The 25621-nt window shown below is 35.1% G+C and overlaps 2 protein-coding genes across 2 annotated transcripts in view; one reads left to right on the top strand and one right to left on the bottom strand.

Moving 5' to 3' along the window:
* The window catches only part of LOC137385903 (uncharacterized), an 18636-nt gene extending 14159 nt beyond the window's left edge, over positions 1–4477 (bottom strand). The window contains exons 1-2 of the mRNA XM_068072511.1: positions 4135–4477; positions 2723–3401 (exon numbers count right to left, since the gene is read on the bottom strand). Coding sequence (XP_067928612.1) covers positions 2723–3399 — 677 coding nt within the window. The 5' untranslated portion in view covers positions 3400–3401; positions 4135–4477. The remainder of the gene's footprint in view (positions 1–2722; positions 3402–4134) is intronic.
* A 205-nt stretch (positions 4478–4682) lies between these two features.
* Positions 4683–25351, top strand: LOC137402124 (alanyl-tRNA editing protein Aarsd1-like). The gene is made up of 13 exons (XM_068088596.1): positions 4683–4807; positions 5899–6015; positions 6116–6133; positions 7473–7614; positions 8993–9050; positions 10316–10475; positions 11216–11332; positions 13421–13551; positions 14371–14437; positions 18253–18350; positions 24598–24652; positions 24771–24868; positions 24978–25351. The coding sequence occupies exons 1-13, from the start codon at positions 4769–4771 to the stop codon at positions 25099–25101; spliced, it is 1224 nt and encodes a 407-aa protein (XP_067944697.1). The 5' UTR covers positions 4683–4768; the 3' UTR covers positions 25102–25351.
* The last annotated feature ends 270 nt before the right edge of the window (positions 25352–25621 follow it).

A 25621-nucleotide genomic window follows, 5' to 3' on the forward strand; every position in this document is an offset into this window, starting at 1 on the left:
TCTATTCTGGAAATTGAAACTAATAACAAATATTTTACACGTCAGCCATAAAGCAGAACAAAAATATATTTACTATAAAATGAGCGGTGTCTACCTGTTCATCGTCTATCTGTATCCAGGGGTCACAGTAAGGATAAAAAATAATTTTTGACGATATTCCCAACTCGTGACATTCAGATTGGTAGACAGACGCTGTAACACCTGCACCAACCTATCGCCTTCAATTATTTATGAACAATTGCGCAGCTACCTATTCTCCATTTTGCGGACACATCTGACGATCTATCACAACAAACTAAAATGTCATAGAAGTTCTATACAAAATTTTTTAAGTTATCTGGAATTTACGTTATAGGGGGTATAGATTATAGGAGCGTCTACTGTACCATCTAATATGGATTATCAACAGTTTGTGAACAGCAACAGCAATAACGTTTACAAGTGTAGTTATTTGAAATGTTATATTTTTGCTCTTATTGGTTATTATAACTTAATAGCAAAAGCAGCGAAGTGAATAAATGCATAAAGTACATGTACTTTGGGTTCATGATATAAGTCAAACTATAGAAAAAGACTAGATTTCAACAGTATTGCTTACCAACAGAAATACCTGAAAGTTCCAATTTACACGAGCGGCCTTCATTATATATTTTATAAGTGAAAATATCTTTGTCCTCATATAAATAGTTTTTTGTGTGAAAGGCGCTGTTCATATTATGGTTTGGACGAGAATCTTGCATAAAATAAGCTTGCGTTAGAAATTAATAAAATGGAATCGAGATTATGTTCAATAAAGATAAAATATTTCAGCCAATCAAAGATGTCTTGGTTCTACCTCTACAGATGTGCACCGATATTTTCGTTTGATGCATCGACAATAATATGACGAAGCGTCACAAATACTACGCAAAATAAGTTTTGAATAATCTTTATTTTGGTGCTGAAGAACTGACAAAGCTTAGGTTCGAACTTAGTTAATTTGGAAAAAATTGTTGATGTGAGACATCCAATTATAGCAAATCACAAACACGATTTCATTTTCTCACACAAAACAAGCCTACCAGACAACTACAGTGCACCTTCAGGATACAATTTCGATCCGTTCAAGGGTAGGCATTGTATGGTGTAAAATCGTATGTAGGGATATAAAAACCATAGTAATTATATAATATAAACATCCCCTGGTAAAAATCGTCAAAAATTTTAGGTAAGTTCTGTACATATTAAAAATTAGTAACACAATAGTATGTTAACGTTAGTAACTAGAGTTACCTACAGTAACTTTATTGTATTTAGTGCATTTATTGGTTATGATCTGAAATAAAATGTAACATTATAATGTACTATGCGCAGAAAGTACAGTAGGGAGTTCTTAACTTCAAGACAGACATACGAATAACGTAAACTTTGAATTCGCCTCAAATAATTTAGCTTACTAAACAAGCACACTTAAAGCTAAGCTTTTAAAAGCTTAGCTTTAAAAATACGTGTTTTTAATTATCGTACTGAGTTTCAACTTTTTATCACTAAAGTTTTATTAACTATCAGTTTCTGTCTTCACTTTCACTATAAATTTTAGCGAGCCTGCTTAAAACCTTAACGTTAGTAACTAGAGTTACCTACAGTAACTTTATTGTATTTAGTGCATTTATTGGTTATGATCTGAAATAAAATGTAACATTATAATGTATAACTTAATTCGACAAGAAAGCCCAAACGACCCTGTTTAATAGTAAAGTGGATTTTTGTTAGCAGTTAAGGGAAGTTGTCTGACCATTGACCTTCTGTTTGAAGGGAGTGCAATTCAAACTTTGCTCTTGGCTTTAAAGGGAAAATATTACCGTTTTACACACGAGAATTGCTCAACTGAGATAACGCGGTCATCGCATCTCTTTCAGGCGTTGTGAAAATAATTTTGGCAAACAACATCTTTGTTATTTTGACGTATGTAATAAGCACACTGACTGCCAAATTTAAACCCTGACGAAATTTTTTTTGAATTTGTATGGTGAGGTGAAAAAATCATCTCGTTCTACTCTGTAAGGTGAAAAAAGTGGCATATCAGGGTAATCGTATTCTGAGGGTGCACTGTAGACAGCGAATTCTAAAATTGTTTTTTAATGCAAAAGAAATAACCAATGTTTCCCTGCAGTGTAAAAAAATCAACGTACTCTCCTGCAATACTAACTAGACGTAACAACAATCGGTAGAAAACTAATATGCAGAATACACTGGCTCGTGTGGTGCCAGCCAGCATACACATTAATCTAATGTTTCTGCCTCGTCCATAAAGACTCTGGAATCAGGCAAAAAAAACTAATGAAAAGATTGGCGAAAACTACACCATCAAACGTGTTAAATTCTGCACAGATACAACAAAAAACTATATGGCATATAGTAAACAGTATTTGAGCAAAAACTAAAACAAGACATGTGGTTTTTGTTTTTAGTAAAAAGATTTTTTGCATAAATGTGATCAAGAGCAAAATACTTGCTATGCAGTTACTTGGTGTAGACAACAGATTTATGCAGCTAAAACATCTTTTCCGAGGCTTGCGAAATGACAGCTTAGCCATTTTGTTTATTAAACAAAAAGTAAACACAGGCCTTTACACAATTAAATTAATAATGTTTGCGATTGGATGATTAAACAAAATATCACTTTCTAAATCATAGCATGGTTTTGTTGACCAGACAAACAGAAATATACTAAGCTTGGTACCTGTAGTACTTTATGACTCCAGAACTGTTCACTCTTCTCCACAATAGTGGTACAACAATAGGTGTGGGTCTAAGAGAGTCTGGCAATTGGACTCGGCCACTTAAACTTGTTGGCAATGTAGATGTGTTACAACCAACTCGATTCTCTTCAGAAACACTTGGTAAGGCTTCTCTCATCCCTGAAAACTTTGTTTCTGGCAGTACAAGAGTGGTAGTTGAGAAACCAGTGCTCATTGTAGGTTTGGACGAAAAAGAGACCACTGTAGTGCTATTACCAAGAGTGCCACTGTTTGTTGTAACTGCTGCGTTTTCAATGACTTCACTGTAGCTCTGGGCTAATGAATTTGCGACTGAATTAGACTCGTGACTATACAGAGAGTGTAATCCATTAGTGACAACAGAGGCAGCAGCTTTGAGCAACTGACTAGCGTGACGGCTACGATCCGAGTTGAGGGATCCAATACAGTTTATATCCGTGGAGGTAGAAGAAAACGAGCCATTTCGATTGCCAACCATGGCTGGTATAGGTAGGTTCCTATTTAAATCTCCTGCCATAGACACCAAATATTCCAGCCTGTTCATATTCATACCATTCTTGTAGCTACTGGTTATGTTGGCATATGGACTGGCATCATGATTAGTGACTGATTTAGCTGATTTAGTTTCATCCTCTTCCATCACTGCAACCATAAAATATATATAATCAATACAGAGCAACAAAGTAATGTGATGAAAGCTTATTTTATGCAAAGCTCAAAGAAACTAACTAAACAATCATACGTTTGAAGAAATAATATTGAATGTTAGGAACATTATGTACCGACTAATAGCTCCATACCTTTAATAGATCAAGTGGAGATTTTATTGCTCGATACAATAAAATATATATTCGTAACTCATGTCAATTTAGACGACAAATTTTGAACAAATAACTGAAAGACTGCTAGTGATAGCACATTCTAAAAACCAACTATATTTTTCACTGTAGCAAAAAGCCCAAAGTTTATTTCTAGATACCAGTGTTGTAATTTAGAGCCCCGAACTACCAAATAACGAAACGCGCGTATGTAAACTATATCCCTACCGACAAAACTATTGAAGCTATCTACTTTGAGAAATCAGACTAGCGTATGAAAGAGATGTAGACAGAAAACCAACCATGCAGTACAAATGTTATTTGCATAATTTACAAGAAATAACTAAAATTTAGCAAACTATAACACATATTTATCGCGACAATATACAACCTCAAGTTTTTGTTAATAATAACTTACTATTCAACTAGTTTAATAAAATGGTTAGTTATCCAATCCTAAAACACAGATGAGCAACAAAAAAACTCAACATTGACTATTTAAGCATTTCCTTATATCTATTAGAAAGTATGCGAAGAAAAATAGTGAACAAGCTCACCTTGATTTATGCTGTCTATATCATCCAATGCCACTCATCAGCATTAAAATCCAAATAGGTGCTTTCAATAAACGTATTGAAACTATTTAAAGGTTGATAGGTCGGTTTCCTCCTTTAACAAAATATACGACACGAGTCGGTATTCAGATCACACTCACTTTTTACGCACAGAAAAAGTTATTTAAAGTAGGGTGTAATTCAATCCGAATCATTAAACATTCATCGAAACTTAAAAATGAAAATTTAACTTTTAATAAACAAAACTAATATGTTTAAAAATTAAGGTAACTGATGAAATATCATTAAATTTTTATATCATAGTTTCGACAGAAAGCTAGTTCTATGTTACTAGCTACTACTTTCCCAAGCTGCACGGCGAGTCTCGAGAAATCCCGATTAAGATGGGACAAACTTTAACATCGTGTACCGAAAGATAATTACCGATACTATTAAAGGTTATGTAGTGATCACATTAACAGATTTCGTGTAGTAATTGCTGCAGGTAAGACTAAAAATACCGTAGCATAACTTTATGCAAGTTAGTTAATGTACGGACTAGACGTGAGGTATAGCTTTATCAGACTGCCGCTTCCAAGGAAAATCTTATATAATCGTACCATTGGTAATAAGAGCTATGTCTCTCGCCTGCCAAAAAAATTCGTATTTGAAGCAGGTAAAACAAATTACAATTTAAAAGCTTCAGTGTGTTCATTAAATACCAAAATACTAAGAGTATTTTTTTCAATTCTGTAACAAATGCACATAGGTCACAGTTTCAGTGCAAATGACTTAGCAATAACTTAGATGTCCAATATTGGAAACATTTTTACAAACTTGGGATATTCTACAGATCAAACAAACCAGATTTATTAGCACTTTCAGTACCGCCATCGTAATTATAAGTCTCTTCAAGCAAAATCTCTGATTCTATTACAAATTAGGCTCACTAAAATTTGGAGACCAGCAACATGTTTGCTCTCGTGACAATGCTATCACTAGGGAATTGTAATAATATACTGTATGATGTGAACATTTACCTATGCATTTATACAACAGCCTATTGAAAGCAACAAGATAAGTTTTGATAAGATTATCAGCACCATTGTAGAAAGCACCATTACTCTGTATAATAGTTCTATCAGAAATTTGCAAATGACCCAATAGGTTGCATGTATTGAAATGGCTGTATTGTCAATTGGTTTTTTATTACCAACAGGTCAGATGCAAGTTCAGTGTCAATTGCCAGTGGTAACTAAAGTCAATGCCCCGTCATTAGTTGCAATACATGTAGGCTTAGGCTATTGCTTTTGGGGAAATGCACATGTATTAGTCGCTAAGGGTTGGATCTTTATTGCAGTGGAGCATGTACATTTCCATCTGATATAATTCAGTGTTTTACTCACAGTGGTTTTTTCGATTAGTCGGTTGAAGTTTGACACAGCCGTGCTAATATTATGCATTGTATAAATGATAGGTGTAATAGTTGTAGACACGCGCGTCTTGTACATGTCACAAAATAGAGTCTGATTACATAAATATTTTTATGACTTGAAATAGATTCTAGAATTAGAGCAGTCGTATTCTATCCATTGTATCGTGTCCATCTGCTCCATACATGTCTATACATTGTATCATGTCCATCTGCTCCATACATGTCTATACATTGTATCATGTCCATCTGCTCTATACATGTCTGTGCATTCCATTGCCACCTGCCAGTCTATAGATATGAACATGTTGATGAGAGAAACTGATCTGTTGCAGCTGACCACCAAAGTCATATCATGTGAAGCTGCTAGCGAGCAGTTAAATGGGTCTAAGACAGATGGCTTTAATATCATCCTCAATGACACTGTGCTCTTTCCAGAAGGTGGTGGCCAGGTATGACATATTTGATAGTTCTTTATTTGACAAAATGGATGTTTACGACCTTACAATCATACAGATAACTGAATTCTATTTTGTCATGTTTATGTTGTAGCCAGATGACCGGGGAACTGTAAGTATACCTCGCTGCTGCTACACTTGATGTATTTTGAGCTTTGCGTCTTTGATGGCACATCTTATGCCAGATGCTTTTACCATCTCTCACATCTCAGAGTTGTTGCCTCTTCAATCCACAGCAAGTACATTACATGCCTTTTACCTCTCTTACATCTCAGAGTTGTTGCCTCTTCAATCCACAGCAAATACACTACACGCCTTTTACAATCTCTTACCTCTCAGAGCTGTTGCCTCTGCAATTCGCAGCAAATACATTACATGCCTTTCTCACCGAATACCGTTCTCATTGCATACTTTTTCCATCACATAGCTGTCACAGCACACACATTACCCGTCTTTCCCATCAGATGGTTCTCCGGGTTTATGCTTTTTCTATCGCATGCATTTCTCGTCACATGACTGTCACGGTACATACAGTGATGTGCAAAAGGAAGGGGCCACCCCAAATTGTTGTGTATTTCGGACAGTAAACCTGTGCTGAAGCATAGGTGTTCGCTCCAAGTATAATAATGTATATATTTTTGGAATCAGCAGCTTCTGGAGAATCAGAACCTGATGTCATTTTTGATCTATCTTGCAAAATGTAATGTCTGGGATGGAATTTCCAATGCTCGAATTCCTGAAGTCCCGTTTTCGCTGCCTTATATACACAAATTCTAAATTTTGCAGAATGCTAAAATTTTAATATCATCTCAAGAATGAGTTGAAGTGTCAGACAACTTTTAAAGTAAGTGAATATCTCACTTCAATCAGAAGCTAGAGCCAATTAAAAATTGGTCATTGTTTGACGAGATTAGCGAAAATAGAGTAGGATCAAAGGAGGCTAATTAGTACTTGCTCATCCATTGCTAATTTATTTACACTGGAATTACTCTCATCAAAAGAAAGCTGAGTAAATGCCGAGTTTATTGATATATAGTTTAGGTAGATTTCAACAAGTTGGCACAGGTTTATGAGCATTTGAAATTTGGTCTACATGTACATATATTGGCAATGAGAATCAGAGGTGGACCCTTTCTTTTGCACATGACTGTAGCTACTAAATTTCATGACTGTGTCTTGTCTGTTACACTGGAATGCCTGCCCTGGTGGCTGTTGCCCCGGTGGCTGTTGCCCCGGTGGCTGTTGCCATGGTGGCCGTTGTCCTAGCAGTACTTGTATTTCTTAGTCAACTTGTATGCTCTGTCTGCATAGGAAGTGAAAAAGGGAGAGAGAGAAGGCAGAGAAAGTAGGGAGTCTAAAATCTGTACGCCTAATTAATGTTTTGGGCAGCTTCTGCTACACAGCTGATAGATAGCAGATGGAATATTAGCCCTTTTTCCTCCCTCTTTTAGATAAATGGCATCCCTGTCCTCAAGGTATCTCTGAAAGACAATCAAGCTGTACACTTTACGCTGACACCCCTTAGCCCTGGAGATGAGGCTGATGTGAGGGTGGACTGGGTCAGAAGATTTGACCACATGCAGCAACATTCAGGTAGCTTCCACACACTGCAATATCTTCCTGTGACCGCATAACTTCATTATTATTTCATTATTATTTATTGATAGTTATTAATTTAGAATGATCTTACATATGCGACTGTGGTGAAGTCTTATATATATGACTATGATGAAGTCTTATATATGTGACTATGATGAAGTCTTATATATGTGACTATGATAAAGTCTTATATATGTGACTATGATGAAGTCTTATATATGTGACTATGATAAAGTCTTATATATGTGACTATGATGAAGTCTTATATACGTATGTGACTATGATGAAGTGTTATATATGTGACTATGATGAAGTGTTATATATGTGACTATGATGAAGTGTTATATATGTGACTATGATGAAGTCTTATATATGTGACTATGATGAAGTCTTATATATGTGACTATGATGAAGTCTTATATATGTGACTATGATGAAGTCTTATATATGTGTCTGTGATGAAGTCTTATATATGTGTCTGTGATGAAGTCTTATATATGTGACTATGATGAAGTCTTATATACGTATGTGACTATGATGAAGTGTTATATATGTGACTATGATGAAGTGTTATATATGTGACTATGATGAAGTGTTATATATGTGACTATGATGAAGTCTTATATATGTGACTATGATGAAGTCTTATATATGTGACTATGATGAAGTTTTATATATGTGACTATGATGAAGTGTTATATATGTGACTATGATGAAGTCTTATATATGTGACTATGATGAAGTCTTATATATGTGACTATGATGAAGTCTTATATATGTGACTATGATGAAGTCTTATATATGTGACTATGATGAAGTCTTATATATGTGTCTGTGATGAAGTCTTATATATGTGTCTGTGATGAAGTCTTATATATGTGACTATGATGAAGTCTTATATATGTGACTATGATGAAGTCTTATATATGTGTCTGTGGTGAAGTCTTATATATGTGACTATGATAAAGTCTTATATATGTGACTATGATGAAGTCTTATATATGTGACTATGATGAAGTGTTATATATGTGACTATGATAAAGTCTTATATATGTGACTATGATAAAGTCTTATATATGTGTCTGTGATGAAGTCTTATATATGTGACTATGATGAAGTGTTATATATGTGACTATGATAAAGTTTTATATATGTGACTATGATGAAGTCTTATATATGTGTCTGTGATGAAGTCTTATATATGTGACTATGATGAAGTCTGATATATGTGTCTGTGATGAAGTCTTATATATGTGACTATGATGAAGTCTGATATATGTGTCTGTGATGAAGTCTTATATATGTGTCTGTGATGAAGTCTGATATATGTGACTATGATGAAGTCTTACACAATGATACCTTTCTTCTGCAGCCCAGCATCTCATCACTGCTGTAGCTGAAGCCAATTACAACTTCAAAACGACCGCTTGGTAAGATGATAAAATAGTAGTTGTCGTAGGTCCAAACAATAGAGGCATATAATTTCTCACATCGGCTTGTAACTCTTTCGTACCAAATTAATGTTTTTGCAGAGAGATAATTAAATATTCGATCACACTTAATATTTGACCTAATGTACCTAAGATATAAAATTATATTATTAATTTCAAAAGTGTTGACAATAACCTTTGGATGTTACTGTCTGTAAAAAGTATTTTTATGCTAAATCAATGAGCATTAAATTTTACATCAGTTTATGCCATCAAAATGCTACAAATGTGTTGAATGAGCTCAGATGCTTTTTCCACTATTTTCGCTACGACCTTGAACATGTCCGAGTTGGATGAGCTATCAATATTATTACAGCTTACGGCATTATTATTACTGCTAAAAATAAAATAATCACTCTCAGTGTACTATTGTTCAATAAAAAACACCCAAAGTCCATTGATTTACAATTAGCGAAGCCTTCGTAGCTGTAATGCATCTGGCATGACCTGTCATTGCTAAGAGGAAAGTGCGATAAAAAATATAAAATTTTTGTAAAGCTTGCATGATAGGTTGTAAACACTCAGTATGGATTGTAAACATACTTTCTATTGGCTCAACACGTGTTGATATTCGTTTCCTTTCGTTTATGTGCAGACACAATAGTACAGATATGATAGACTAATTAATTACCTGCTCACTAATCAGAAGCGTTTTGTACGAAGCCTACTAAAACTGTGCTACATGGCTTTTGGCCATAAACGAATGCTGTACCGAACCGCACTGTGGGGCATGTGGTAGCGCGCACTACAGGGCACCTGGTCGCGCGCACTACAGAGCATGTGGTGGCGCGTACTGCGGAACACGTGGTAGCCGGCACTACAGGGCACGTGATAGCGCGTACTGCGGGGCATGTGGTAGTGCATACTACGGGGCATGTGGTAGCACGCACTACGGCGCATGTGGTAGCGCGTACTACGGGGCGTGTGGTAGCGCGTACTATGGGGCGTGTGGTAGCACGCACTAGCAAACAAGTTAAACATTTCATTAAAAAAATTCCGAAGTGACTTGGAAAAGGTTTTTTTTAATTGCATAAAAAGTTATGGAGCTAGCAGGAAGACAGTTAACGCTTAATCTAGAAGTAAAATGTAAAGTGGAAACCAGCATTATTAAGTGTCGACTCTGAAGTTATGATGGACCCTGGAAATAGAAACACGTGTACCGAGGATCTGGTTGATGAATTTACTCTAATCATGAAATATTTTAGGAGTTTATCGGAGACAGCGTGCAAGATAGAACTAGACACACCCAGCCTTAGTGTAGAGCAACAGGCTAACATAGAAGATCTTTCAAACCAGTATGTCAGGGAGCAGCTCGCCATGTACCCAACTTATTATGATGACACTGACCATCCTGCTGTGCAAAAGGTATGTCTTAGCAAAGTAATTCTACTGTTTCTCACACGCACCAAATTTAAAGGGGAGTTCACACTCAAGTTCACACTCATATTGGTGTTTAATCACTGTGAAACTTCGGAGTCTTTACTTTGTTCTTCATTCTTATTTATTTGTTTGAAATTCAAATTATGGAAATAACGGCAGAATGCAGTCTGTTGTAACTAACCGTAAGTAGAAACATTAAGTAATTCTGTGTGACACTCGAATAGAATTAACTCGTGTGTTGTGCAGTTAAGAGTGACAATTATTTCTGAAAGTAGCTATTACACCCGAATAATGAAAAGACAATTGCAAAAGATAGTGCCAAGGTAACATTTACATGTATGATAACTCGATGACGCTGTCTTAGAATACAATATATATGCAAAATAGCTCATCACTTAGTTAATAATTCCTGCATGCACATTGCATTCGTGTTCATAGTTCTGTTTGTTTGTATCTTTTAATTTGCACAGTCAGCAATTCATCTTTAAAATTATTTTTATGCTCCGAGTTTACATTAGAATTATGTTGAGTTAGGTTTTTGTTATGGCATATCGGGATTAAGATGCACTGTAAATAGCAAGTGCTCACTCCACACTAAAGCTGACAATCGTTCAGTGACTCTGGTACTCTTTTGCTGCAGAGGGTCTGAGTTAAAATGGAAGTGGATATCGATTGCTTGTCCATTATTTTTGCTATCTAGTGGTTGCCTTCTATTGCTCATGCAGATAAAATCGCGAGGATTGCCTGACAACCTAACAGGTCCAATTAGAGTGATGACAATAGATGGGATAGATGAAAACCTATGTTGTGGAACCCATGTGTCAAATACGTCTCATCTCCAGGTATTTATTCTTCTGTGAACCCATGTGTCAAATACGTTTCATCTCCAGGTATGTATTTTTCTATGAACCCATGTGTCAAATATGTCTCATCTCCAAGTATTTATTCTTCTCTGAACCCATGTGTCAAATACGTCTCTTATATTTTGAAATCCCTTGAATCTTCCGTATCAGCCGGGGCATCTGCCAGCTTTATTGTATACAGTGAAACATGGATAACTCGCCCTCGGATATATCGAACACATGGTTAACTCGAATGGATTTGCTTGGTCCGTTCCCACGCAATGATAAATGGCTCTATATAACTTGACCTCGGCACCGTTAACTCGAACAGTTTTTTGCCGAATTCACAAACGTGGTTTCCGTTCAATTTATTTCGAAGGAGTTTCCACTAGTCGCGGAGCTGAGACTACTCTGCTTTCTTAACGAAAGTGCTTTTTATACGCGTATAGTGTACATATAATTTCCCCCCATACCGTATAATGGAACCGAAAAAGAAATCGTATAAAAATGATTAATAGGGTCGCTAAGACGTTTGCTTTGTTACGGCCAAGCTATAAACGTTAGAAGGTATTAGCGATAAAAATTTAATAAAGATAGACACAGCATGCAAAATACATATTGTAACAGTGATTATATGCGGATACATAAAGATAAAATGTCACAAATAGGCTCGTGGCTTGGTGTCCGCTAAAACAGACATCCGCTTTACGATGGCATCACGCAAGCAAAGAAAAGCGTGGAAACCTTCTGACAAACTTAAAGTACTCGAGGAAATCGAAGCAGGACAAAAGCTATCAACATTATCAAAAAGAGAAAATCTTCCAAAAAGTACAGTGTCAACGTGGATTAAACAAAAAGAAAGAATAAGATCGTTATGTGTCCAAAATTCATCAAGGCTAAGAGATCGTTCAACGTCGCACGATGATTTGGATGGTGTATTATTGACTTGGTTTAGACAAGTGCGTAGTGAAGGCGTACCTATCGATGGGCCAATTTTGTTAGAAAAGGCTAACAAGTTTTTAAGGACTATAATAACTGTTTAAAATCTATTTCTACAATAAGTCACACTGTTGATCTTTGTCAAACAAATACCTTGTCACAGACTACACTCGATAAGTTTTTTAAATGAAACAACTGATCAGATGTAAAGCATGCTTTTTTGCATTGGTCATAAATGTTTACTTATGTCCAGTTTTAAAAATTATCTGAAAGAATAGATTTTTTTCTATTGGGCTGAGATTTGTTTGCAGTTTTAGGTGATGTGACTGACAAGACGTTTTAAGATTAAAATTGGCAAAATTGATCTCGAGTAAAACACTCAAAAGAAAAAACGTCTTCTGAGCGTTTTTTTACCGCGATTAGGTTTTGCCAATTTTAATCTGAAAAGGTTCTGGCAGTCACATCACCTAAAACAACACACAAATCTCAAGTGTATAAAAATATCTATACTTTCTGATAAATACTTTAAAACTCTACATCAGATGCCCTTTAACTTACAACAGACAACCTATACTTTAGTTTTATATATACTTGTAGTTTGTATATGTATCTACTGATAAATACATTCATTCGCTCTGATAACTCAAACACTTTCGCTCTCGGTCCCGTGAAGTTTGAGTTATCCATGTTTCACTGTATATGGGAACCATAATTTTAAAGACAGACAATTTCAGTACGAGAAGCAGTTATAGATTAAGATCTGATTGTTATAATTGTACTCCATGTTTTGGAGGCTATTTTATTTTATATCATCAATAAAAGAACTCGTGTATGTGCACAGTTGGATGGAAGAAGTCAAGCAGTTCCGTCTTCAATCTAGATCTGAACAGCGCCAGTACACTTTTGCTCTAGTATCTATCGCATGCCACTGCTGCCTTAATATTGCGAAACTGTTACTGATTTTATGGTGACCCGCCGCTCCTTTCCCTCTTGTCGTGTCAAACACGATAGAAAGTGGCCATTGAAAGGAAGCTCTGTGTGATAGACTGAGAGTCGAAGGCTATGCACATAAAATCGATAGATGACTGTGGTGCCACCTAGCCACTTTCACATTTATGTTACTATAATCTTAGCGTTTTATCTCTGCAGTCAATTAAGCTGATCGGAACTGAAAAGGGAAAGAAGGGCTGTACATTGCTCAGCTTCCACGCAGGCCGTCGAGTGCTCCGGGCTTTAGAAAAATCTCTAAACACTGAAAGAGAAATAAATTCTTTGATGACGTAAGCTGACCTCTGTTCTAGCTTGCCTTTTTTATGAACGTCTACTGAGGGTGTTTTCACTCTGGTTTTGTCTTGTGACCTGACTTGTTCAGCCTTATGTGCTGACCCTTAAAGATCTGATATGCAAATTTTAATAGCTTTATACATTAGCAGTTTTTTCATGCTTGGATTTGTGCTTGAACGAAAGGTACGTTAGATTCTCTGCGATTAGTGTTATGCAATCGGTGTACACGAAGTGCTTGAATTCTAATTGTGGTATGGCGGAGGTATGGTATAGGTATGATAAAGGTTTGGTAGAGATGATAGTTGTATGATAGAGGTATGATAGATGTATGGTAGAGGTATGGTATAGCTATGATAGAGGTATGATAGAGCTATGATAAAGGTATGGTAGGGGTATGGTAGAAGTATGATAGAGGTATGATAGAACTATGATAAAGGTATTGTAGAGGTATGGTATAGCTATGATAGAGGTATGATAGAGCTATGATAAAGGTATGGTAAAGGTATGGTAGAAGTATGATAGAGGTATGGTAAATATAAGATGGGTTCCAGATAAAACAGTATTTCAGACATATTTTGAGAGCTTCAAGTCTCTAGTATACTCCAGTATACCATGAATAAACAAGTTGAGAGTTTCAAGTCTCCAGTATACTCCAGTATACCATGAATAAACAAATGTTGAAGTTGGAAACCAAATGGTTACAATGTGTACAGTGAGGAATTTATTTTAGGCTATATGTTAGATTGATAGACAGTCTAAAATGATCACATCAACCTATCAAGTCATCGTTGGTCTTTTGATTTTTTTTCTTCTAGCGGCTCACCCGATGACTTTCCTGATCTCATAAAGAAGTTACAGAACGCATATAAGGTTGCAAACAAGGTATGTTTTGGTTTTATACGAATCCGCGAATGGGATATGTTTATTTTTATGGAATGACAGAAATAAGGCAGCTTAATTTTATGCCAATTGCTGACTTATAATATTATCATCTAATTGTTGACTTCTACATGTATATTGTCACCTGATTGCTGACATATATTATTATCATCTAATTGTTGACTTCTACATGTATATTGTCACCTGACTGCTGACATATATATTATTATCATCTAATTGTTGACTTCTACATGTGTATTGTCACCTGATTGCTGACATATATTATTATCATCTAATTGTTGACTTCTACATGTGTATTGTCACCTGATTGCTGTCTTATATATTATTATCATTTTATTGTTGACTTCTACATGTATATTGTCACCTGATTGCTGTCTTATATATTATTATCATCTTATTGTTGACTTCTACATGTGTATTGTCACCTGATTGCTGACTTATATATTACTAGCTGCATTACCTGTCCACGAGAACAGATTCACATACAGCAAGAGGTTTATTGAGAGTTGTCTTTCATACTGTAAAACAACGCCAAATATGCAGTTTACTGAAATTGTTTCCTTGATCAGACTGCATACACATATGCAGTATTACATGTAAATAATGTTGGGAGAACAATGGAAATCCGCAATGTGTTTGACAGCTAGTCTACAATGCATCATTCTCGAACCACTCAAATCGGAGTTGTCCTTTTTTTGTACAGAGAGCTGATAATGAAATTGACATTGCTAGGCAAACTGAAGTTGTTCAAACTGGCAGTATCGAAAGGCTTTGCATTTAGGAAATTCTACAAAATATTTTGCTATCACCAGCATTTATTGAATGGAGACTTCTATATGCTTGAAGCACTAATCATGGCTCACCAGTTCTTCGTCTATAGCCTGTGTTTTGACATGGTATATACAAACAGTATATTAGTAATGTGGTTGTAGTGATAAATGTTATTATCAGTAAAATTTAAATGTATAATACCACAGACATGATGTCAAGGCAGATACAGCATTAGCACCTTACAATAATACAACAACACCAACATGATAGCCTTTTTATGAGATACAATAAGGAAAACGAATGCTTGAAAATATATATATACTGAAAAATATGTTAGACTACTGCATGTGGATAATATGTAGGTATAGCAGAACATGAAGGACAGCATGACATAAGAATAACATAACATTAATTCAATGCAAGCATGACATAACAATAGCACAATGTTAATTCAACGCAACACTTGCAGATAGACAACATTTTTTGTTTTTCTGTTGGGTGTATTAACAAAGTTTTCGGCTTGTGCCTACTCTTGAGCTGGCAACGTACAGCTGGCCGAGCAACTGCTCTAGTTGGTGCATCTTGTTGTTGTCGCCGTTGCGTCTGCTCTGGAAATTCAGCTCGCCGAGCAGCTGCTGTAGCTAGTGCATCATGTTCTTGTCAGCGCCGCAACTGCTCAATGATTTCTGCACGTCTGGCAGCTGTAGCAGCTGCAGCAGCTGCTCTGAGGAGTTTGAGTCGCTGCTGGGTCGGCTCAGCAGTCTCTGCACTTCTAGCAGCTGCGGCATTTATTCTGGCCTGCTCTCGACGTAGCTGTGTTTGTTCATCAGTTTCTGCTCTTCTAGCAGCTGCAGTAGCTATTCTGTTTCGTTGTAGGCATAGCTGTGTTTGCTCTCAAATTTCTGCACTTCTAGCTGCTGCAGTAGCAGTTCTAGCCTGTTCTAGCTGTAGCCGCGTTTGCTCAGCAGTTTCTGCTCGTCTAGCTGCTGCTTTGCGAATTCGGTCTCTTTCTCTATGGGAATCAATCTGTTTTTGCATTTTGGCAGTAGAATAGGGTTTTTGGGAGGCATTGTACTGCTTCAAGAGGTGAGCATTTTAATTGGTAAAACTTCTGGCTTTTAGGTTATTTGAGGTATACTTTCAATCGGGAGCGTTTCTAGAAGTGAATGAGATGGTGTGCTTTTTCGTAATATACCCTGCTCTCTTTCCTCTCACTGTCGCCTATCGCAACACTCGGAGTACCCATGCAAGTTCTGTAGTAGCTGCTGTAGTTCTGTAGTACTCGTAGCTTGAAAAAAAGTAAAAGTAACTTAGCTGCGGAAGGAATGAACATGTTTACTATCACAAACAGTGGCAAATCCAACGTTTTTAAAACTTTTGCTGCCGTTGACGCATTTATGCATTTTCTATGGTCAACTGCCGTAGATGCATTTTCGCGACTTTCCCAGCAATTGTGTAGTAATTGAATTTTATTATTCGTTGATAACATAACCAACATTCTTTAGGACTTTTATGGTAGTGACTGTATTGTCCGAGGATTTCTCTGTACAATTAGCTTAAAATTTAATTTTAAATCTATGTTTGGAAATTTCCAACTTGAAAGCGAACATTTTTTGTGTAAGTTTTGTAAGTGCCTCCCGAGTTAGAAAAGAAATAATTACTAATGTTGATGACATTATAGCCGGTTCAGATTTTTGTGATTACACAGATAATTAAAATAGTAATAGCAGCACCGACTGATGGTGGTGAAAGTAATGGTTTTGTAAGAATAAGGAACATTGTAGAGGATCGTTTTAGCTTCGTAGCTTCACATCGCCTTATCAATGCACAAAGTATAGATACAAAGAATTTTTTGCATGTTTGTTAACATGTTCGCAAAACGAAATATAAAACCAAATCAAACGTTCTAGATGAAGTTTCAAATTGAAAAAGTATTGTATACATATAGAGGCAATATCGGCAAAATGGCTGGCAGTAGGCTGATAGCTAAATTTGTACATGGACGGCAGTGAAAAGGTTATGTAGTAGAGGTGTGGCAATTCATAGACAATACAACATTGAATGAGAAGTACTTAACTTATTGAAGTAGGAATTTAGTAGGCGAGAACAATGCTTTTTCCAGTGGCCGCAAAAAACAAATGTTCGCGTCACCTTCCCGGTACACATTGGCAATAAATATTAATTACATGCAATTTACTACTCATTGATTTATTTAATGAGTAGTAAATTTTATTTAATTTACTACTCATTAATTTATTTAATGAGTAGTAAATTTTATTTTATTTACTACTCATTAATTTATTTAATGAGTAGTAAATTTTGTTTAATTTACTATTAATAATTTACTACTAATTTAATTTTACTACTTACTCATATTAATTTAGTTCGCTTCGTACGACTGAATCGAAAAAGGAAAGACTGTCGGTTAAAAACATGCTAAAAGTATTAAGCTTCCATAGACCCATCTTCTGCCACCTGTTGACACGAAAATGCTCTGTGGCCACTAGACTATAGCGGCTAATAGTCCGAAAGTACGGTATTTATTACTCGTATTAATTCAGTTGGCTTCGTATGACTGGATGGAAAAAAGAAATACCACCCTATAATTTATTTACTACTCATATCATGTTAATTCAGTTCGCTTCGTATGACGATAAAAGGAAAAACCGCTCTATAAGGCAGACCAACACGCACGCACACACAGATTGCCGTTTATATAGTAGATTATCATCTTATTGTTGACTTCTACATGTATATTGTCACCTGATTGCTGACTTATATATTATTATCATCTTATTGTTGACTTCTACATGTATATTGTCACCTGATTGCTGACATATATATTATTATCATCTTATTGTTGACTTCCACATGTATACTGTCACCTGACTGCTGACTTATATATTATTATCATCTAATTGTTGACTTCTACATGTATACTGTCACCTGACTGCTGACTTATATATTATTATCTTATTAGTTTATAAATGCTGTTTCACATGTTATTATTAAGTTGTGTATTGCAGAACTCTACCAGTCTATTGAAAGAGTTGGTGGCATACGAGGCACAGAGGTTGAGTGATATGGTAAATGACGGTAAATGTGCATACATATTCCATCATAGGTCAGTTGCATTTCTATTACCTGATAAATATTTGTATCTCTTTAAAATCAACATCTACATATAGGTTAGGTACTTTAGTAGTAGATGGTAACCACTTATATCAACATCTACATAAAGGTTAGGTACTATAGTAGTGGATGGTAACTACTTATATCAACATCTACATATAGGTTAGGTACTATAATAGTGGATGGTAACCACTTATATCAACATCTACATATAGGTTAGGTACTATAGTAGTGGATGGTAACTACTTATATCAACATCTACATATAGGTTAGGTTCTATAATAGTAGATGGTAACCACTTATATCAACATCTACATATAGGTTAGGTACTATAGTAGTAGATGGTAACCACTTATATCAACATCTACATATAGGTTAGGTACTATAGTAGTGGATGGTAACTACTTATATCAACATCTACATATAGGTTAGGTTCTATAATAGTAGATGGTAACCACTTATATCAACATCTACATATAGGTTAGGTACTATAGTAGTGGATGGTAACTACTTATATCAACATCTACATATAGGTTAGGTACTATAATAGTAGATGGTAACCACTTATATCAACATCTACATATAGGTTAGGTACTATAGTAGTAGATGGTAACCACTTATATCAACACCTACATATAGGTTAGGTACTATAGTAGTAGATGGTAACTACTTATATCAACATCTACATATAGGTTAGGTACTATAATAGTAGATGGTAACCACTTATATCAACATCTACATATAGGTTAGGTACTATAGTAGTGGATGGTAACCACTTATATCAACATCTACATATAGGTTGGGTACTATAGTAGTAGATGGTAACCACTTATATCAACACCTACATATAGGTTAGGTACTATAGTAGTAGATGGTAACCACTTATATCAACATCTACATATAGGTTAGGTACTATAGTAGTGGATGGTAACTACTTATATCAACATCTACATATAGGTTAGGTACTATAGTAGTAGATGGTAACCACTTATATCAACACCTACATATAGGTTAGGTACTATAGTAGTAGATGGTAACTACTTATATCAACATCTACATATAGGTTAGGTACTATAATAGTAGATGGTAACCACTTATATCAACATCTACATATAGGTTAGGTACTATAGTAGTGGATGGTAACTACTTATATCAACATCTACATATAGGTTGGGTACTATAATAGTAGATGGTAACCACTTATATCAACACCTACATATAGGTTAGGTACTATAGTAGTGGATGGTAACTACTTATATCAACATCTACATATAGGTTAGGTACTATAGTAGTAGATGGTAACTACTTATATCAACATCTACATATAGGTTAGGTACTATAATAGTAGATGGTAACCACTTATATCAACATCTACATATAGGTTAGGTACTATAGTAGTGGATGGTAACTACTTATATCAACATCTACATATAGGTTAGGTACTATAATAGTAGATGGTAACCACTTATATCAACATCTACATATAGGTTAGGTACTATAGTAGTGGATGGTAACTACTTATATCAACATCTACATATAGGTTAGGTACTATAGTAGTAGATGGTAACCACTTATATCAACACCTACATATAGGTTAGGTACTATAGTAGTAGATGGTAACTACTTATATCAACATCTACATATAGGTTAGGTACTATAATAGTAGATGGTAACCACTTATATCAACATCTACATATAGGTTAGGTACTATAGTAGTGGATGGTAACTACTTATATCAACATCTACATATAGGTTGGGTACTATAGTAGTAGATGGTAACCACTTATATCAACACCTACATATAGGTTAGGTACTATAGTAGTGGATGGTAACTACTTATATCAACATCTACATATAGGTTAGGTACTATAGTAGTAGATGGTAACCACTTATATCAACATCTACATATAGGTTAGGTACTATAGTAGTGGATGGTAACTACTTATATCAACATCTACATATAGGTTAGGTACTATAGTAGTGGATGATAACTACTTATATCAACACCTACATATAGGTTGGGTACTATAGTAGTAGATGGTAACCACTTATATCAACATCTACATATAGGTTAGGTACTATAGTAGTGGATGGTAACTACTTATATCAACACCTACATATAGGTTAGGTACTATAGTAGTGGATGGTAACTACTTATATCAACACTTACATATAGGTTGGGTACTATAGTAGTAGATGGTAACCACTTACATCAACATCTACATATAGGTTAGGTACTATAGTAGTAGATGGTAACCACTTATATCAACATCTACATATAGGTTAGGTACTATAGTAGTGGATGGTAACTACTTATATCAACATCTACATATAGGTTAGGTTCTATAATAGTAGATGGTAACCACTTATATCAACATCTACATATAGGTTAGGTACTATAATAGTAGATGGTAACCACTTATATCAACACCTACATATAGGTTAGGTACTATAGTAGTGGATGGTAACTACTTATATCAACATCTACATATAGGTTAGGTACTATAGTAGTAGATGGTAACCACTTATATCAACATCTACATATAGGTTGGGTACTATAGTAGTGGATGGTAACTACTTATATCAACACCTACATATAGGTTGGGTACTATAGTAGTAGATGGTAACTACTTATATCAACATCTACATATAGGTTGGGTACTATAGTAGTAGATGGTAACCACTTATATCAACATCTACATATAGGTTAGGTACTATAATAGTAGATGGTAACCACTTATATCAACATCTACATATAGGTTAGGTACTATAGTAGTGGATGGTAACTACTTATATCAACATCTACATATAGGTTAGGTACTATAGTAGTGGATGGTAACTACTTATATCAACATCTACATATAGGTTAGGTACTATAGTAGTGGATGGTAACTACTTATATCAACACCTACATATAGGTTAGGTACTATAGTAGTGGATGGTAACCACTTATATCAACACCTACATATAGGTTGGGTACTATAGTAGTAGATGGTAACCACTTATATCAACATCTACATATAGGTTGGGTACTATAGTAGTAGATGGTAACCACTTATATCAACATCTACATATAGGTTAGGTACTATAGTAGTAGATGGTAACCACTTATATCAACACCTACATATAGGTTGGGTACTATAGTAGTGGATGGTAACTACTTATATCAACACCTACATATAGGTTGGGTACTATAGTAGTAGATGGTAACTACTTATATCAACATCTACATATAGGTTGGGTACTATAGTAGTAGATGGTAACTACTTATATCAACATCTACATATAGGTTGGGTACTATAGTAGTGGATGGTAACCACTTATATCAACACTTACATATAGGTTGGGTACTATAGTAGTAGATGGTAACTACTTATATCAACATCTACATATAGGTTGGGTACTATAGTAGTGGATGGTAACTACTTATATCAACACCTACATATAGGTTGGGTACTATAGTAGTAGATGGTAACTACTTATATCAACACCTACATATAGGTTGGGTACTATAGTAGTAGATGGTAACCACTTATATCAACACCTACATATAGGTTGGGTACTATAGTAGTAGATGGTAACTACTTATATCAACATCTACATATAGGTTGGGTACTATAGTAGTAGATGGTAACTACTTATATCAACATCTACATATAGGTTGGGTACTATAGTAGTAGATGGTAACTACTTATATCAACATCTACATATAGGTTGGGTACTATAGTAGTGGATGGTAACCACTTATATCAACACCTACATATAGGTTGGGTACTATAGTAGTAGATGGTAACTACTTATATCAACATCTACATATAGGTTGGGTACTATAGTAGTAGATGGTAACCACTTATATCAACATCTACATATAGGTTGGGTACTATAGTAGTGGATGGTAACTACTTATATCAACACCTACATATAGGTTGGGTACTATAGCAGTAGATGGTAACCACTTATATCAACACCTACATATAGGTTAGGTACTATAGTAGTAGATGGTAACCACTTATATCAACACCTACATATAGGTTCGGTACTATAGTAGTAGATGGTAACCACTTATATTAACACCTACATATAGGTTAGGTACTATAGTAGTAGATGGTAACTACTTATATCAACACCTACATATAGGTTGGGTACTATAGTAGTAGATGGTAACTACTTATATCAACATCTACATATAGGTTGGGTACTATAGTAGTAGATGGTAACTACTTATATCAACATCTACATATAGGTTGGGTACTATAGTAGTAGATGGTAACTACTTATATCAACATCTACATATAGGTTGGGTACTATAGTAGTGGATGGTAACCACTTATATCAACACCTACATATAGGTTGGGTACTATAGTAGTAGATGGTAACTACTTATATCAACATCTACATATAGGTTGGGTACTATAGTAGTAGATGGTAACCACTTATATCAACATCTACATATAGGTTGGGTACTATAGTAGTGGATGGTAACTACTTATATCAACACCTACATATAGGTTGGGTACTATAGCAGTAGATGGTAACCACTTATATCAACACCTACATATAGGTTAGGTACTATAGTAGTAGATGGTAACCACTTATATCAACACCTACATATAGGTTCGGTACTATAGTAGTAGATGGTAACCACTTATATCAACATCTACATATAGGTTGGGTACTATAGTAGTAGATGGTAACTACTTATATCAACATCTACATATAGGTTGGGTACTATAGTAGTAGATGGTAACCACTTATATTAACACCTACATATAGGTTAGGTACTATAGTAGTAGATGGTAACTACTTATATCAACACCTACATATAGGTTGGGTACTATAGTAGTAGATGGTAACCACTTATATCAACACCTACATATAGGTTGGGTACTATAGTAGTAGATGCTAACTACTTATATCAACATCTACATATAGGTTGGGTATTATAGTAGTAGATGGTAACCACTTATATCAACATCTACATATAGGTTGGGTACTATAGTAGTAGATGGTAACTACTTATATCAACATCTACATATAGGTTGGGTATGATAGTAGTAGATGGTAACCACTTATATCAACACCTACATATAGGTTAGGTACTACAGTAGTAGATGGTAACCACTTATATCAACATCTACATATAGGTTGGGTACTATAGTAGTGGATGGTAACTACTTATATCAACATCTACATATAGGTTGGGTACTATAGTAGTGGATGGTAACTACTTATATCAACATCTACATATAAGTTGGGTACTATAGTAGTAGATGGTAACTACTTATATCAACACATACATATAGGTTGGGTACTATAGTAGTAGATGGTAACTACTTATATCAACACCTACATATAAGTTGGGTACTATAGTAGTAGATGGTAACTACTTATATCAACATCTACATATAGGTTGGGTACTATAGTAGTAGATGGTAACTACTTATATCAACATCTACATATAGGTTGGGTACTATAGTAGTAGATGGTAACCACTTATAACAACATCTACATATAGGTTGGGTACTATAGTAGTAGATGGTAACCACTTATATCAACATCTACATATAGGTTAGGTACTATAGTAGTAGATGGTAACCACTTATAACATTTGGCTGACGAAAAAGGGTTTCATATAAAAATTATACTTTCTCAATCCAAAGAAGTATGATTTTTTATGTACCTCACCACATGGGTCTCCTACGAGCAACCTGAAAGTTGGAGCACTCGTCTCAAGATATTAGCCGTTCTCAACAGCGTAATTTTTTTGCGATTGACTTGTGTTGATTATTGCCATTATTTGGTCAAGCCACATTTGATATGAAGGTTTGATATTGAGGTGTTATTGTATTTAATCCTCCAATGACTACTGGAGTTACGGTTGTTCTTACCCGCCTGCACTTTTTAATCTCCCCTTCTGTGTGGGAGATTAATTATGTATTTACGCTTTTACAATACTAGCGAAATTGCGAACCCGCTAGTATTGTATTACCTATATTGATAATACCTATAATATTAATGAGTTATTACTTGTATTTACAGTAGAGAAGGTGATAATACCTATATTAATGAGTTATTACTTGTATTTTCAGGAGAGAAGGTGATAATACCTATATTAATGAGTTATTACTTGTATTTACAGGAGAGAAGGTGATAATGCCTATATTAATGAGTAATTACTTGTATTTACAGGAGAGAAGGTGATAATACCTATATTAATGAGTTATTACTTGTATTTACAGGAGAGAAGGTGATAATACCTACATGAATGAGTTGATGAAAAAGCTGAGCTGTCCTGTAAGTTCCCCTAAAGGGTTTTATCTAGCCGCTAAATTTTTTTAGATGTGTGTTATTTATTAGGAGCTGCAAACAGAGAGTTTGGTGTAAACTATATCTAGTGTTATTTCCTTTTTAGACTGATGTTATCAAGTTTATTTCTGTGGGAGATGAGAGGGGGTCTGGGAGCTTCTTGCTCTGTGGACCAGAGCAAGCGGTCGGGGAACTCAGTCCAAAGTAGGTTTAGAAGTTGTTTTTTTATCGAGTAGACATGGAAATTATTAAACTTGATAAAGAATAGGCTGTAATGGTTCAGTGATTTACAGGCTGTATGTTATGTTGTTAGGTTATTAATAGCGCTAGATGCTAAAGGATCAGGCAAATCGGGCAGATTCATGGGAAAAGCAAACAAGCTGTCTCGGAAACACAAGGTGGAAGAACTGATCAATGACTATCTAGCAAGCAGTTAGCTTCATACCACTACTTTTCTATTGATGCCTTTTTTATATCCATCAACTGTTAGCACAAATTGTCTATTCAGATTCGAATACAATAATACTCTATAATAAAATAGAGATTAGCTCTGTGATCTCTTTTGTGTTTGTACTAATGTTTAAAATAGTTACTAATTGAACAATGATATTTGGTAACTGGGTCGGGTAGTCTGTTGACAGTTGATAAACGCAAAAAGTGTGGCCCGAGATCCTTAACTATGTTTTTATGTCTATAGGCTACTATAAAACAATGCTTGTTTTATGACTGATTTATTCGGCGTATGTTAGAAATTTTGTATCGGAATTATTCATGGTTCATCGATGAGTAATTTGGCTGTTGGACACATAAAGCTAAAAGCAATAGTTTAAAAATCTCTCTAATTTTATGGATATGTGTAGAACTAACCGAAGACTCATCCAGCACCACTTCACCCAGGATACACTTCAAGGTATACTAGTGCTGGGAAGATATTACGATATTTCGGTATACCGTCGA

Source organism: Watersipora subatra, chromosome 1 (assembly GCF_963576615.1).
Source record: "Watersipora subatra chromosome 1, tzWatSuba1.1, whole genome shotgun sequence".
In the NCBI taxonomy this organism is placed as follows: Eukaryota; Metazoa; Bryozoa; class Gymnolaemata; order Cheilostomatida; family Watersiporidae; genus Watersipora; species Watersipora subatra.